Source organism: Populus nigra, chromosome 1, assembly GCF_951802175.1.
Source record: "Populus nigra chromosome 1, ddPopNigr1.1, whole genome shotgun sequence".
In the NCBI taxonomy this organism is placed as follows: domain Eukaryota; kingdom Viridiplantae; phylum Streptophyta; class Magnoliopsida; order Malpighiales; family Salicaceae; genus Populus; species Populus nigra.
This window is the reverse complement of record NC_084852.1, coordinates 35,068,927-35,084,822: the sequence shown is the minus strand read 5'-3', so window position 1 is coordinate 35,084,822 and position 15,896 is coordinate 35,068,927. Positions and strand designations below refer to the sequence as shown.

The following is a 15,896-nucleotide window of genomic DNA, read 5'->3' as shown; positions in this document are numbered from 1 at the left end:
TTACACATGCAAGACATATTTTTCTTTTCATTCAATTTAGTTTTTACTTCTCTAATAACTCTTTAACTCATATCTTAATTTCATCTCATTGAGCCCAATGAAGGCCTAATTGAAAAGAGAAGACGAGAAGGTAAAAGAAAGAGATAAAATGGCCTCATCGATTTAGCTTATTATTGTCATGTTCATATTCTAGGATTACGAGTTTGACGAGTTAATATCAACCGATTAAATATATTATTATCTCAATCTAAAAAAGATATAATTTTTTTTTAAAAAGATGCTAGCAAGAATGTTATGACACTTTAAAACTGAATCCACTTCGTAACAAGACCACCATACCTAGCTGCATTTATTTTACTTGTATATTGATATTTTAGTAGAGTTAAACAAGCATGAAATAATACAAAGCATCAATTATAACTCAGCAGTTTAGATTTGAAATAATTTTGAAATAAAAAATTTAAATTTCCTCTTAGAGAGAAATAACTAAAATAACTATTAATTGTAGAAGATTTTAACCAACCACTAACTTGGTGAAATGAATTTTAATAATTGAAATATTTTTCTCATAAATATTTTTTTAAAAAACAAATTATTTTTTTAACGAAACAAATAGAAGAAATATCATATCGTGCAAAAAAATATTTGAAATTACCTTTAGGAAAAATTCTCTGTCTAACTGACATTTCAATATAGCGTTTAAAAATCTCCGACGTGTCGTTCAATGCTTGTCTGCAGCAAGCATTGAGCTGTTGCTGTTCTCCTACAAAAGCAACGCCTCTTCAGTAAGTCTAAGCATGGTTAAAATTACAAGTTAACTCATAAAATTATAACATGTGTTTAATATATAAAATAAAATTAAAAATTTTAAAATTAATAAAATCAGATTTAACTTTATGTAAAATTAGTAAAATTAATAAACTCGATAAACTCGATTCGATTTTACGAGTTTATTAAATTTATGATATGAACAAAGCTAGATTCAAATTTAATTTTAAAATGTATGATAATCAGTTTTGCAAGATTGAATATATTTTTCAAACTGTATATTGGATAGAGCTAAAATTTTACAGGGAAATATTAGACACATGAAAATATATTGTGGTAAATTTTAAGATCAAATGGAGTTCAGGAATATACTATTTTAGAGAGTCAAAGTTAACAGATGAATCTTGTCAAATATATAAAACTAGACCTTTATATATCTGGAGCTACCAATGAAATTTTACTGTTCGAGACATATCTGGAGCTACCAATGAAATTTTACTGCGATTAATGGTTGGCTGGAAACTAGATATCTAAAATTTTCCAATCATATATTGTAGGTCCAATAATGTATCCAGACAAGAGAGAACAATATCTTTTAAATTATGACTCAAATATGCCAAAAAAATATATGAAAATTAGAGATTTAGGCTACATGAAGAAAAATTAACATGAAGAATTTTTTTATTATTCTATTCTATTTATTTAATTAATTTTGAATAATTATTTTTAATTTGAATTTTTTTTCTAGTGCATTAGAAATTATTTAAAGGTTTATTTAATTATTGAATTTATGTTAGTTAATTACTAGTTTAGATTCATTAGTTTGCAACTTGAAAAGAATCCATTAGAATTTATTGTGATAGAAAGTTAGAAACAACCAAGTTCTCACCAGGTTTATATGTATTTCTTATCATTAAGTGATTATTTTGTATTAAAAACTTTTGTTCGGAGACTTTTTATTTCTCCATATCATTAATTTATTGATTTATGCTATATATCTTTCTCATTTTATTTAGATCATTTATTAATTATAATATTATTGTTTTATTTTATCATTTATTAATGTAATTTATTTTTTTAACTAAAATTATTAATATATAATTTTTAATTATAATTTTATGATTTTATATTCAATTATTAATTAAATTTACTATCCAAATTTATATTGTATTTTTCATGCGGTATTAAAAAAAACGTTTTTAACAACTGTAGGCTCTACAGTGTCTTGAAAAGCCTAAAATCACAGGGAAAGAAAGAGGGTAGAATCAATCACAATCACAAGAGAGAAGGAAAATGGGTTGGATCGGAGACACCGTAGACTCCATTAAATCGATCCAGATTCGGCAGCTACTCACCCAGGCCGTCAGTTTAGGTCAGTTTCTAACTGATACATTATATAATTCCTTTTTTCAGAGTTTCAATTTTGAATTCATTTGGTTCTTTAAGAGAGCGATTGTTTATGCTTTTTATCGTTATTTTTTTTATTGCCTGGTTGAATTGTGCATGAAATGTGGTGCCTGGTGGGTGAAACCGCCGTGCAGTGACGATACTGAGAAGGGCTTTAATTTCAGTTGGTTTCAAATTTGGAGCTTTAACATCATAAAGGACTGAAATTTAGGAGCTTAATGTAGTCACTGGATTCATATCGAATCGTACAATGAGCTTAAATTTTTTTTATTAGAGATGAATATACCATAAAACACCAGATGCAAAATTGCCTGAGAATTTTCATTTTTGGACACTGTACTGTCTTTATATGTTATCAGTGAATAATGGGTTTAAGCATTTGAGGCTGACTATGATTCTGTACCAATTGGGTGCTTGCCATTTAATCATTTATTGAAAACAAACTGCGGAATTATTGCAATCTGTTAATGTAAATGCTATATCTTGCATGGTTCAATGCAATTTTTGGTTAATTAAGCTAAATCCCATTCTACTGTAATTTGTTTATATTAGTCTGGGACAGGGGTTGTGGTTGACATGACTAAGTGTTCAAATTTCCATTTTTTTCTCAATTGAAGAACCTTTCATACAAATTCTTAGTCCCTTTCATAAAATGAATAGCATAGAATAAAAGTAAGCAGGTAATACCTAGATTCTCTAATATTCGATCTGTTGTAGGTCCTTAATTATGTAAGCTAGATAATTCAGTTTATGACATTGAGTACTCCTGTTACATTTGTGATTTGTTTGCAACTGGTTAAGTTACTTCACCTCCACTTTGACATTTTGGATAGCATGCCTTATTGAATTTCAAATTTTCAAGCACAATCTGTTCGACATTAGAGAAGAAAACTGCAGTTCTAGAGAACTCTGTGCTGGTGTTTTGTTGTATTCCTTCTGCTAGGATATCTGGTGTTTTGAACCTTCTTCTTTTGGCTCCAGGAATGATTGTTACATCTGCACTGATAATATGGAAGGCATTGATGTGCATCACTGGCAGTGAATCTCCTGTGGTGGTTGTTCTCTCTGGAAGTATGGAACCTGGCTTCAAGAGGGTAAGCAGACTAACATGGGAATCATGGGAATTATTATTGGTATAAGATAATCTTTAATCAGTCGTGTTGTCTCATTCGTCACTCTTGATTTGTTATCTAAATACATGATAATATACACATACAGTTACAATAATAAAGGAAGAGACATGCATTGTCCCCTATTTTGTCAAGAATGGAGGATCAGAATCATTTCTTTCACCAGTTTTCACAATCATGGAAGCTGAGATTGAATTCTTCCTCAGCCTTGATGTTTTCTCAGCCAAATGACCTTGTCTCTTGGAGGCTCTGAAGAAGTCAAAAGTTACCATGTCGATTTTTGTGAACAGTTACCTGTATATATGTAGGGGTTTTTATGACAAAATGTTTACCCATCTTCATGCATTCCCCTTGTTTTTTTTACCTTCTCTTTTGAAGTTCTTTGATTGCGAGCACCTTTTTACAATTTAGTGGTGGTGGCCAATTTGTTTTTGGGAATGCTTTGTCTTAGCATAATACTCTTGGTACATCCTTGACAAGAATTACACACTTTTTCATAGGATTTTCATTTTAATTAGAAAGAATGGAGAAATTGAATTGAATTTACATTTTTTAACCATTCACAAATAATGGGGACTAAAAATATTCATTAACAATGCTCCTCTATGCTTGAATTTCTCTCTTGTTATTGACCTTGATAAAATTTGATTCCCCATTTCTTGTACATAGATATCATAACTATTTGCATTTTGTGACCAAAGCTTCAGGTTAAGCATAAACAGTGGCAACACGAAACCACATTGTGTAAATAATTGATTTGGATGCAATGGAAGACTTACAGGACACCATTTGCTTGTTATTGATGTATTTAATGGCTCTGCTCCTTCTGAATATTTCCAATGAAGTCTAACGTCAATCTTCAATTAGCTAGTTGATTTAGTAAATTCATTTTTGAATATTTCAAGAGACTGTTGTAGTAATGCTTCATCTAAATATTTGCAGTATGAAGTTCTTCTTAGTGCTTTAACTGTTCTCCTTGGTTTCAGTGATGATAATACTGTTTCTTTGCACTTGAACTCCTTTAATCTATAGTATTTGATCAGACTGCTTGATTAATTATATTCACTTTTTGCAGGGTGACATTTTGTTCTTGCACATGAGTAAAGATCCTATTCGCACAGGAGAAATTGTTGTTTTTAATGTTGATGTAAGTTTCAGATTTTATATATATATATATATATATATATATATATATTGTTTGCATAATATTCTTGGTTGTATTCTCAATCTGCTTTTATGTAGATTGATGAGGCTTCCTTCTGTTTTCCAGCGTCTGCTTTCTTTTCAATTGCTTTGAAATGAGTTTTTGGTTTTATGACACTATAACTCTATTATGCAATCAATTTTGACTATAAAAATATTTGGTTTTGCAATATTGAGTACTACAGTCGTATAACTTGTATGCTTGATTATACTGATGGCTGAAGTATTTAGGTTTGGATTTTATGGAAACTGAGGTCCAATGTTCTTGTCCTGAGTGATATGCTTGCGCATCTGAGCATGGATATCAGAGGAACACATTTGGTTTTAGGGGCCTTCTGTTTGTGAAGATTTTTCATGTGCTTTTATTTATGGCTATTAAGTCTGGTTTGAGATAACTTAACACAGTTTTACCCTTCTCTATTATTTCAAGCTTAGTTCTAATATTCCTATGACATTAAAACATAGTTTCCTTTATCAGTAAAGAGAAGCTTGCAATCTTATGATGAGAGATAATGGGAAAGGACCATCAATTGATTGAACAATTGCATATATCAGATTATAAGAAGTTCTACCATGTTGATTTTACCTTTATATTGGTTGAAAGATGGAGTTTAATAATTTATTTTAATTGTAAATCAGTTATATGTGAAACAAAATTTTTTTTTTCATGGAAAACTGTTATCAAGTTTTTACCTTGACACTTTAAAAGGCAAATGGATGTTAAAATGTAAATCTAGCATATCAGTTAAAAAATGGTCTGTAATGTGATGTAGTTTTGAATTTTCAGTTGAGTGATTATTTGGGGCTATAGTTCAATACAAATTTTACAGATGTTCTTTGATGTTTTGTTTGTATACTTGTAATATTTTCTCCTTCAATATTTGCTCATGTTTTGTCATGCTTCTGCTTCTTTTCCCCATTAATATGCTCATTTTGAAAATACTTTTTCATTGATCAGGGTCGTGAAATTCCAATTGTCCATCGTGTGATTAAGGTAAAGATTTGGCTGACCTTACTGCACATTTAGTTTAATGCCATATTGATATCGAAAACTACTTTGGATAAGCTGGGTGCCACTACATGTGAAACAACAAAATTGGAGTTATGCATACCGGATGCCAATACCAGTAAGAGTATGTGGGTTGTGTGTGATAGTTGGGTTGGGAGGAACATGTCCTTTGTTTGCCTATCAGTTAAACACACCTCAAGTATGTGGAAATGGATGTTGACAATGTCCTCCATTTGCCAAGAAACTACCAGGATAAATAAACTATGTTGTATAGTAGCTGATATGACCTCCTTAACCTGATCTCAAATCGAAATCTTCTTTCATGAAAATAAGGGAGAAAACTAAAAAGCCGTCTCATCATTAATTGCAAACATATTTTAGTCAATTATCGTCCTACTGCTATGTGATGACATGGTTTTAATTTTTTTGCAGGTCCATGAAAGGCAAGATACTGGGGAAGTTGATGTCCTCACAAAAGGTGTTGGCTTCTTCTAGATATTATCATTGTACAACCCTTCTCAATGTTGAAAATTTGTTTATGATCTCACAAAATTATCTTTTGTTGTTCTATTGAAAATCCTGATATACTTAAATGATACTTTTTCCAGGAGATAACAATTATGGGGATGACAGGCTTTTATATGCTCAAGGGCAGCTTTGGCTTCAGCAGCACCACATCATGGGCAGAGCTGTTGGGTAAAAAGTTTTGACTGTAACTCTATCTTCTTTTCCAGGATTTGTTTCTCGTGTCATGCTTTTTAGCACTCTTTTTTACCCCATAGTTTTAGAACTTGATAGTATCAAGTAGATTCTTCATGTTGCTTGCTTTCATTTTTGCAGGTTTTTACCTTATGTTGGTTGGGTAACCATTATAATGACTGAAAAGCCTATTATCAAGGTACTTCTTCTCTGTCAATCATTTGCCAAAACTGAAATCTTGTTTCTTGACTGTCACTATGATACAAAATAAAAACCCTGTTTAATTAATGACCTTCATTCGTTTCTTGCAGTATATTCTTATCGGCGTGTTGGGATTACTTGTCATAACTTCAAAGGACTAATGGCTGAAACAAAATTCAAAAGCTGCAATGTAGTAGTTAGTACCCATTGTCCTGGCTTTTCCTTGAATGTATCATTTTGTTAACCATTTTATAAGTTGGACAAAAGAAAGAGTTGGTTTATTTGATACGTTAAACTGGTAGATGATCATGCACCACGAGCATTGTTTTGTTAGATATTTGGTTTAACTGTTCCACGTTTACTGCTTACGCCCAAGTCCCCCGACATTTTAAGCTGAGATGCTGGAATGAAAGCCGAATTAGTGAAATGAGTTGATTCTGAGTTTTTCAAGTTAATCTTTCCCTTCACAGCCGATGTTTTTTGTTTTTATACTGCGATTTTCATCAGATAAGCTTCATCGGAGCATTTTATTTTCGAAATATTCAATTGTTTAATAAAAGGGGGAGCTGAATTTGGCTTCACCGTTTTTATTGCTAGAGTTCCTCAATAGACTACAAGACCATTGGTAATTGAATTTAGGGAGAGAGCAACTTGTCATTTCTCCCGCCTTACCAATCGCATGGAATTGATATATTAGAGCCGCCTGTTTCAAATTTGATTTTAAGGTCTTTTCTAAAGAGAACCCTTGTGGTTCTTAAAGCTGTCAGCACCTTCATAGAACAGAACTGCAAGGGGCAAAGCCAACCTGATGAAATTGAAGCACCTCCATGCTCTATTTTATTTATTTTTCTGGAGGACAATTTTAGTTTAATTCTTTTGCTTTTTTCTTTGGATTCCTTATATATATATATATATATATATATATATATAATGATGATGATGACTGATCGTTCAACAATTCTTTTTCTCCTTAATTTATTAAAATGAGTGTACTGATCGTTCAACAATTCCTGACATTCACTCATTTTTTACATCTTAAGCACACCTATATTCCAGTCGCATGTTTTTTTAAAATTTGATTTTTTTTATTTTAAATTAATTTTTTAAAATTATTTTGATAATATAGAAATATTATTTAATATATTTTTAAATAAAAATCTATTGCTACTACTCATCTCTGTATTCGTATAGTGTTCTTTGTAGTGGAACTCTTTTCCATGAATGAGTTTAGGGTCAAATTTTTGACACGAAACAAAGCCCAAATCCCCTCATAACCGTTCGCAGATACACCGGCTTACCATCATCTTCCCAAAACACTAGGCAAAAATGCAAAAATCCTAACTTCAAAACCGAACCCCCCCTGTTTCCGTTAAAGAGCCAAATCTCACTCTCTCCCTCAGATCCACTCTCTCATTCTATTCATATTTGTTTCTATAGCCCTACTCTCTCTCTCTCTCTCTCTCTCTCTCTATATATATATATATATATATATATATATATATATATCACATGAAACAACTATATTCATATACAGCTCCTTTTTGTTTAATTTTTGTTCTGAACTATCTCAAGTTTGGTTTTTTTTTTTTTTTGAGTTTTCATCCCTTTTGTTTTTCTATTTGCCACACGGGTTTTGATGATTTCTTCAACTCTTTGCCTGGGATCATGGTTTTAGCATACGGGTATTCTTCTGTTTTATAAAATTCCTCTGCGAGTTTTCCATATGTCTTGGGGATGCAATTTTATTAAGATTTTTGTCAAGCTAGTCTCATGAATGTGGGCTGGCTTTTGTGTTTGTTTGATAGAAATCCTCTTTTTTTCTGGGTTTTCTTGTTGAATGGATTGTGAAGATTTTTTGACTTTACTGCATAGAATCTTGAGGTTGGGACATGAGTATGTTTCAATTTGAGGAAGAAATCAAGATATGCTCTCTCTGCGGGTCACTCGCAGATACCGCAACTTTGCTGCTGCCGTTGCATTAACTCATAGCCCTGCAGCTGTATCTAATCTCATTCAGAACCAAAACCAGAAGCCTTTGGAGGAACCTGCACTTCTTAAGCTTAAAGCTGAGAGAGACCCTGAAAAGCTATTTAATCTTTTCAAGGCCAATGCTGAGAATAAGCTTGTTGTGGAGAATCGGTTTGCATTTGAAGATACCGTTTCTCGCTTAGCTGGTGCTAACAGGTTTGATTACATTGAGCATTTACTTGAGCACCAAAAGACTCTTCCACAGGGTAGGCGCGAAGGGTTTATGGTGAGGATTATAATGTTGTATGGAAAGGCTGGAATGATAGAGCATGCTATTGATACTTTCCATAATATGCATTTGCGCGGATGTAAAAGGACCGTTAAATCCTTCAATGCTGCACTCAAGGTTTTGACTGGAACCCGTGATTTAGCAACAATTGAGACCTTTGTTAACGAGGCCCCAAAGAAGTTTGATATCGAGTTTGGCATATTTTCAGTTAACATTATTGTCAAGGCTTTATGTGAAAGGGGTGTTTTGGATAAATCATATTTGCTCATGGTAGAGATGGAAAAGTCAGGGGTAACGCCAGATGTCATCACATATACCACACTTATATCGGCATATTATAAGAATAACAAAGCAGAGATTGGCAATGGATTGTGGAACCTTATGGTGCTTAAGGGGTGTTTACCCAATCTTGCAACATTTAATGTAAGGATTCAGTATTTGGTCAATATAAGACGGGCATGGCATGCAAATGATGTGACGCGTTTGATGCAGAAAATTGGGATTGTGCCCGATGAGGTTTCATATAATTTGGTTCTAAAAGGCTTCTTCCAGGTTGGTAATCTTGAGATGGCCAAACTGGTGTATTTTTCCTTACGTGGCAAGGGGCATAAATTTAATGTTAAAGTTTACCAAACAATGGTTCATTATTTATGCAAGGGTGGGGAATTTGATTTGGCATATACATTGTGTAGAGACTGCATGAGAACCAACTGGTTTTTGAATGTGGATACTATTCATACACTGCTTGAAGGGCTGAAGAAGAATGGGCAGCTTAACAAGGCTAAGGTAATCTTGACTTTAGCCCAGAGGAGAGTGCCACCTTTTCCTTCAAGTCATTTGAGTTCCATGCAAGCTGTATTGTCTAGAAGTTAATTGGGGTGATGGAAATACTCAGATAAGCCTGATTCTGTAACACCCAGCTTGACAGCAGGGACTATTCTTTTCATTATATCAAACAATACGTTCACAGAACAAAATGGACATCATATCTTCATCCTTAACATCAAACAGAGGACTTCCCCTTTCTTCAATTAATTGATTTTAGCGCCTTGATTAAGTTCCTGGCGAAATGAAAGTTCTAAACTTATAGTGGATGGTGCCATGATTCCTGTAAGTTTTCAGGCATTTTCTTCCTTTATTATTGTCTGTTTCAAATCCAATGATCTCTCTTTCTAATCTGCATGTGCTTTTTGGACTTTCACTGTGTCAATAATCACTCTACTTACCGAAAATCAATGTCTCGTGCCATCTTTATTCACCTCTATCCACGTGGATTCATGACATTTTTTAAAATCATCATGCAACTTCCTCATTGTGTGGTGCATTTATTTTTGAATACGACCATGTCTTCTGCCCTGACTTGTATGTTAGGCAAATTTACATCAGATGTGTTATAAATTGGCTTTCAACTAAAATTTTGATTTGATTTTTCATTTCCAAGGTGATGCTTTTTTTTGTGAAACTTTTGAGCTTCATTTGACTAAAAGTTTGTTTGAATGTGTGGTTGTGGGTGCATTTCAAATAATTTTTCGTGTCAAAATGCATGTCAATGATTTTTTTTATTTTTTAAAAATCATTTTTGACATCAGCACATTAAAACGATCCAAAAAGTACAAACCATATTACATTTTAGCCAAAAAAAAAATTTAAATTTTTTAAAAATACAGGTTGAACCACATTCCCAAACATTACCTCGATAGCCAACTGAAAATGTGTCATCTTTTTTATATCTATTACTTAGATGGCAACGTTGGTAAGCATCAAATATTTTGCACATTTTTGTTTCTTGGGCTTAGCAGATGCATCAAGTTGATTTGTGGAACTTACTGCTTCATTGTTCTAAATGCCTTCTATTTCAAATTTGAACTTTTGTTAAGTACATCACTGTAAGCTGATAAATGTTAAGAGTGATGGCTGATGTTTTGATACAATATTTTTTCTATTTTCATTGTTATATTGGAGTATGTGATGCAGGACAGCTGGAGGCTGTTGCAAGGCTGCAAACTGCGACGTGAATAGTAATTTTAGGGTTTGAGGTGATCTTTTGATGGTCAATAGCTATAGGACTGATTGGGCTAGAACGAGTGGATGTTTAGTAATTAAATGGAGGTTCTTTGATGGTTGGAATATGGGAGGATTTGAATTGCTGGAAATTGTAAAAACTATTAGCCACACTAAAATGGTTTCTAGGAGTCACATTAGAGGATAGAAAACGAAGCTTCACACCTAGAGTTCTTAGGAGTCACACCTAAGAGAAGATTGAGTTTCTGGAATTTTTATTCATGAACTGATTCTTTCTGTATTGAAAGATTACATAACCTTTATATGGGGTTCTTTGGACTTATCTTCCTATATAAGTAAATATTAATAATCTTATTTAAAATAGGGAAAACGTAATAAAGCTAATTACTCTTTAGGAATCAGGACTAATAAAATACTAAATAGAAAATAAAATCTAGAACTATAGAATTTCCAGTATATCTGGAAATTTCAGAAATAACCTTGTCTACAAAATTATACTAGAATACAATAATTTTGCTTCTTTTGTTGTCTGCATCACTACCAGTAATAGCTGCCGTGGGTGCTAGTGGTTTCATCTCTTAAATAGTTGTTGCAACATGAAAAATCCAACAAATTGTAGTAACATCCTAAAAGGAGAGAGCATTTTATAGTTATAAAAATATGGTTACCATTTTTATTATTTGTTTTTTTTTTGGAGGCAGGTAAACTATGAAAGGTTATTTAATTTGGCGAAACTGTTCTTGTGATCATACTGGGTTGACCCCAAAATAAAAATGCAAGTAGAATTGTAGAACATTTTTTCAATAAATCTTGTATATCTTGCCAATAAGCGATTCAATAGAGTTCTTTGTTTTTGGAAATATGCATACACAAAAAAGGCAAGGATTCTTAGGCATTGATTTCAGAAAAGGCTACTGGGGTCCCCGTGTATTTTGGAAATAGCGAGAGGGCTCTCCAATACCCTTAACATTAAGTCTAGAATCCCACCAAGTATTTGCCTAGTTAGAAGTCAACACTCCAATGTGACACAACATGGAAGGTAACTTGGTGAGCTTTATGATACGAATATTCTACCTTCCTTCTTTGTGAAGCCAAATTCACATGAGGTAGAAGGCAAAACACTTTGGTCAGCCCTTCCTTATCACTCCCGCAACTCACCGCCACTACCTGTTCCATCCTTTTCTGAACAACCAGCCGACTTCTCTTAAGTTGCACCTCTGGTGAAATAATGAAACAAGCTTCATCGTGCAAATATTACTAGTTATGGAAACAGAACAAGTCATCCTCTGGTGGTAATTGTTGTTTATAATCCCTTCTGGCGATGATATATGAAGGACGACTACCAATGTGATAAATTTGAGTACATCAAGTATGGTCTAGGAGTAAATATTGCCCCACCAAGTGAAGATGAATTGTCCTTACCTATGGGGGTGAACGGCTTTCGCGAATCATGCTATTTGTCACCTTTCCTATCTTCTGATCTACATGTTGAAATGCCCTGTATAGTCAATTGCTGCATGAACACTAGGATGGACTGAATCGCTTCTAATCATGTATATTTATAATAACGGATAGGTAGGAACAAAAAGTAGACACATTGGAGGGTTCTAATGAAATTGATTCATGAATACATGCTTCTTGTCCCGCGGTAAGGGAAAAAAGGCATCCTTTCCTGTTCTTGAAGTCCATCTTTCTGCTCAAATGGTAGGAATTCTTATTTTTTTTGTAATTGTAACTGTACAGGACAAAATTTACAAATCAAAATTGGCACAACCTGTAAGGGAAGAGAGGAGACCTGTAAAAAGGATGCTGTTGCAAGGTAATTGAGCAACGGCCGCAAGGTGGAATATTTTAATGGGGCTCTTTGGCCGCAGAAAATGAATTTGAATTGACACATTCTTGGTTTGTGGCTTTCTATTAGAAATTTGACCTCACATTTGATTGATGCATTCAGTGCTCAACGGAGTAACATTTTATGGCTAGTCTCTGGTTGCAGATCTGGATAAAGTGGGATTACTAGAACAATTGGTGCTGCATTTTTTGGGCATGGACATTAATGTCTTGTGATTGAGATACATGAACGCCTTCCGCTGCGTATTGTGAACTGAGTTTGGCTGTTTATAGGATTGTGTGTTTGACTAGGCAACTTCAGATGATACTTGTTATGTTAGCGCAAGTATCATGTACGAATCTCCATCCTGTTGCTGTAGTTTTGACTATATGTTTCATACCTGAAATGCTTGCCGATCCGCAGTTAAATTCCACTTTCTACAAATTGTTTTGGTTTTACATTTGCTACAAAGTTTAGTATTTCTAGACAGGATAAGGCGACAGTAATTTTAAATGCACAAAAGTCATTCCTTGAAATCACACGATAACGGGGAAGAAAAACATACGACTGGAAAATCACCATGTAAAATGCCAGTTGTTTTGGTTTTTACATTTGCCCCGGAGAAGTGCAGATTTGGTGACCACATTGGTGTAAGTGGGTTTTAAACCTTCAATTTCCACCAGGCCATCCCCAGCTGCAAGATACATGTTTGTGTTTTTAGGGATGGAAAGTGCCTGCAAAACGAAGGCTGTCTCGTTAGGTGTGAGGGGACACTTCCCTCGTTTTCTCCAAACACGAGCCAACTCCCCAGTCCATGGTTTTCTGTCTCCCCTTGCAGCTTCAATAGCTTCTATGGAGGCAGGAGAAAGGCCTGAGTGCTCACATTGGCTATATGCTACCATGTCAGGTTCAAATCGAAGATGTAGCGAAAGAAAGGGTTTTGGTATAGCTCCCAGAAGTTCTGCAGCTTTCTGTTCCAAGGTTCTTGCAAGGCGTAATGATCCATAACAAGCTTGACAAAGTGCAGCTTTTGCATACTGAGGATACCTAAACAAAAGTGGAAAAGTTTACATAACAAAACTACATCCTTGTTTTTTTTCATTTCTAAACATGTAAATAAAGTCTTACGCTAATAATATATGCATGTAGCTAAACTAAGCCGAACGGGGAATGTCATGTAATCACTACACATGAAAAACTGACTTGTAATCTGATACCTGTCCCTTCTTTGACCTTTTAAAAACTGAACAAAGAAATCTGTGAGAGAGGACAAAAGGAGAAAGGAACCAGATCACTCGCTGGCAAAGCCAGAGACGAGTAAGAAAATTGCTCCCTTGAAATAATTTTGAGGTATCAAACATTGGATGAAAAAACAAAAATTCGCATTTTGGAGCGACTCAGTGTACTTGCTGATTTTGGAGTCCAAAGCTAGCCTGATGATGATAACAGTGATGGAGATTCTGTCATCATGGTGAACAAGGAGTTTTGAAACAACGTGGCCAATCCCTGGGAAAGGGACAAACACTAGCTCTGTTTTCTACATTCACAAAGAACTTGGCTACAAGAAACTGGATTCTCTCTTTGATTAATGTTTGGTTTGAAGGAGTTTGTGATGTGTGGAAAAGATAATGAATTTGTGGTGCGTTGAGTTGGATGCCTATTTATATGTTTGGCCATTTTGTTAATCAAATTAGAGAATGATGAACTGACTTTCATGGCAGTGTGGTTGGGTGGTGACAGTCAAGCATGGACAGAAGGAGGAGATAAGATCTGGTCCCAAAATAACAAGACTATATATTTTACCGTGATTCGGTGTGTATCTAATTAATTTTTTTAAATATAAATAAAAGTTAACTTTTTTTAATTACATTATTAAACTACATCAAATGAGTTAATTTTAAAACTTCTCGACTCAATTTTTTATCTAACTTAAATTTTTAATTAAATCATGTGAGAGCTATTTTAATTTAAATTAATTAATTTCATAGATCCAAATACAACTTTAATGATATATAAAAACATGACTTAACTTTATAAAAAAACTTCATGATGATAATTTTATTAAAATATTAAGATAATGATAGATTAAATCGATCATGGTTCCCTGCGACTCAAGTCATGAACTCTATTGGATTTAATAATTTTTTTATATATAATTTTTTAATTTAATTATATGATAAAAATAGATACTTATAGAATTAAATACCAACTTAAAAATAAACACTTATCTGAGACAATTATGCCTATAGAAATCAAACAAAAATTTATAATGTAATTTATTTCTCAACCAATTTAATATTAAATGATGAAATAGAAAAAGAATTAATTAAAAACAATTAAGAGAACAAAAATAAAAACAAAAAAAACATATTATATTGGTGGGTAAATTTATCAAACCTGTAAATCGGATAAGCCGGGTTAGTACGTCAAACTTGTGAACTAAGTTATGGACTCCACTGAGATTATAATTTTTTTTCAAAACTATTTTTTATTTAACTATATGATAACAAAATTAGATGATTGTAAAATCAAACATTAACTCAATAACGATATGTATTTTTAGATCACAATAACCTCATAAAAAGCGAAACAAAATAAATTATAAAACTAAATTTTCAATTAACCTAGTATCTATGGATGAAATATAAAAAAACTAATTAGAAAAAAAGTTAAACTTGCTTGACTTGCAAACCAAGTCAACCGATCAAACTTGTGAATAAGTTTATGAATTTTATAAAGTTTAATAAGATAAATTTTCTTTGAAACTATTTTTTTAAACAATATAATAAAAAATAGATAATAAAAAAGTCAAGTTCAATTAAAAAAATAGACACCCCACCAAACTTATATCCTGCAAACCCACAAACTATGCTAACCTTATAGAAAGGTAAAATAAAAAGAAATAAATTAAGAAGTCAAATTCATAATTATTCCAATATTAAAAGATGAAATCGAAAAAAATAAATTTGTACAAAAATCATAACATAAATTCGAAAAGAAAAACAAAAGGCAAAACACCATGGATTATTATTGTTATTCACAGTGCAATGTGTGTGGGTGAATAATAGTTTCCTCACACTTTTTAATTTTTGCTACTCTATAAAGTTAAATAGCATGTCTTTTCTCTAAAATTATTTTTTTTAACTATATAAAGAAAAAAATAGACTATAAAAAAAATCAAGTTCAATTACAAAAAAAAAAAAAGACTCATCAAACTCATAAATCAAGACAACTTGGGTTACCTTGACAAACTAATAAACCACGCTAATCTCATATAAAGACAAAATAAAAAGAAGCAAATTATGAGACTAAATTATTAACAATCTCAATTTTAAAAGATGAAGTTGACAAAACAGATTTTTTAAAAAA

The 15,896-nt window shown here is 32.7% G+C and overlaps 2 protein-coding genes and 1 long non-coding RNA gene across 8 annotated transcripts; 2 read left to right on the top strand and 1 right to left on the bottom strand.

Annotated features, from left to right (window-relative positions):
• The first annotated feature begins 1,972 nt into the window (after nucleotides 1-1,972).
• On the top strand, nucleotides 1,973-6,844 carry LOC133692792 (uncharacterized). Its single transcript, XM_062113942.1, has 8 exons — nucleotides 1,973-2,140; nucleotides 3,157-3,269; nucleotides 4,381-4,452; nucleotides 5,467-5,502; nucleotides 5,950-5,995; nucleotides 6,126-6,213; nucleotides 6,358-6,415; nucleotides 6,528-6,844. Exons 1-8 carry the CDS (start codon nucleotides 2,062-2,064, stop codon nucleotides 6,576-6,578), a joined length of 543 nt encoding a protein of 180 aa, XP_061969926.1. The 5' UTR covers nucleotides 1,973-2,061; the 3' UTR covers nucleotides 6,579-6,844.
• A 646-nt stretch (nucleotides 6,845-7,490) lies between these two features.
• On the top strand, nucleotides 7,491-12,985 carry LOC133698051 (pentatricopeptide repeat-containing protein At1g80150, mitochondrial-like). Of its 6 annotated transcripts, none has more exons than XM_062120946.1 (3): nucleotides 7,491-9,784; nucleotides 12,440-12,515; nucleotides 12,693-12,985. In XM_062120946.1, exon 1 carries the CDS (start codon nucleotides 8,342-8,344, stop codon nucleotides 9,545-9,547), a length of 1,206 nt encoding a protein of 401 aa, XP_061976930.1. In that variant the 5' UTR covers nucleotides 7,491-8,341; the 3' UTR covers nucleotides 9,548-9,784; nucleotides 12,440-12,515; nucleotides 12,693-12,985. The 6 variants fall into 6 exon arrangements, 5 of the variants coding, with proteins under 5 accessions (XP_061976930.1, XP_061976929.1, XP_061976928.1 ...); XM_062120945.1 differs by having other exon boundaries at nucleotides 7,491-10,427; XM_062120944.1 differs by having other exon boundaries at nucleotides 7,491-10,427; nucleotides 12,440-12,598.
• Nucleotides 12,986-13,030: 45 nt separating this feature from the next.
• Nucleotides 13,031-14,278, bottom strand: LOC133698105 (uncharacterized). The gene is made up of 2 exons (XR_009843018.1): nucleotides 13,745-14,278; nucleotides 13,031-13,574 (listed from the first exon to the last, which is right to left on the bottom strand). It is a non-coding gene; the product is annotated as an uncharacterized LOC133698105 (long non-coding RNA).
• Between the last annotated feature and the right edge of the window lie 1,618 nt (nucleotides 14,279-15,896).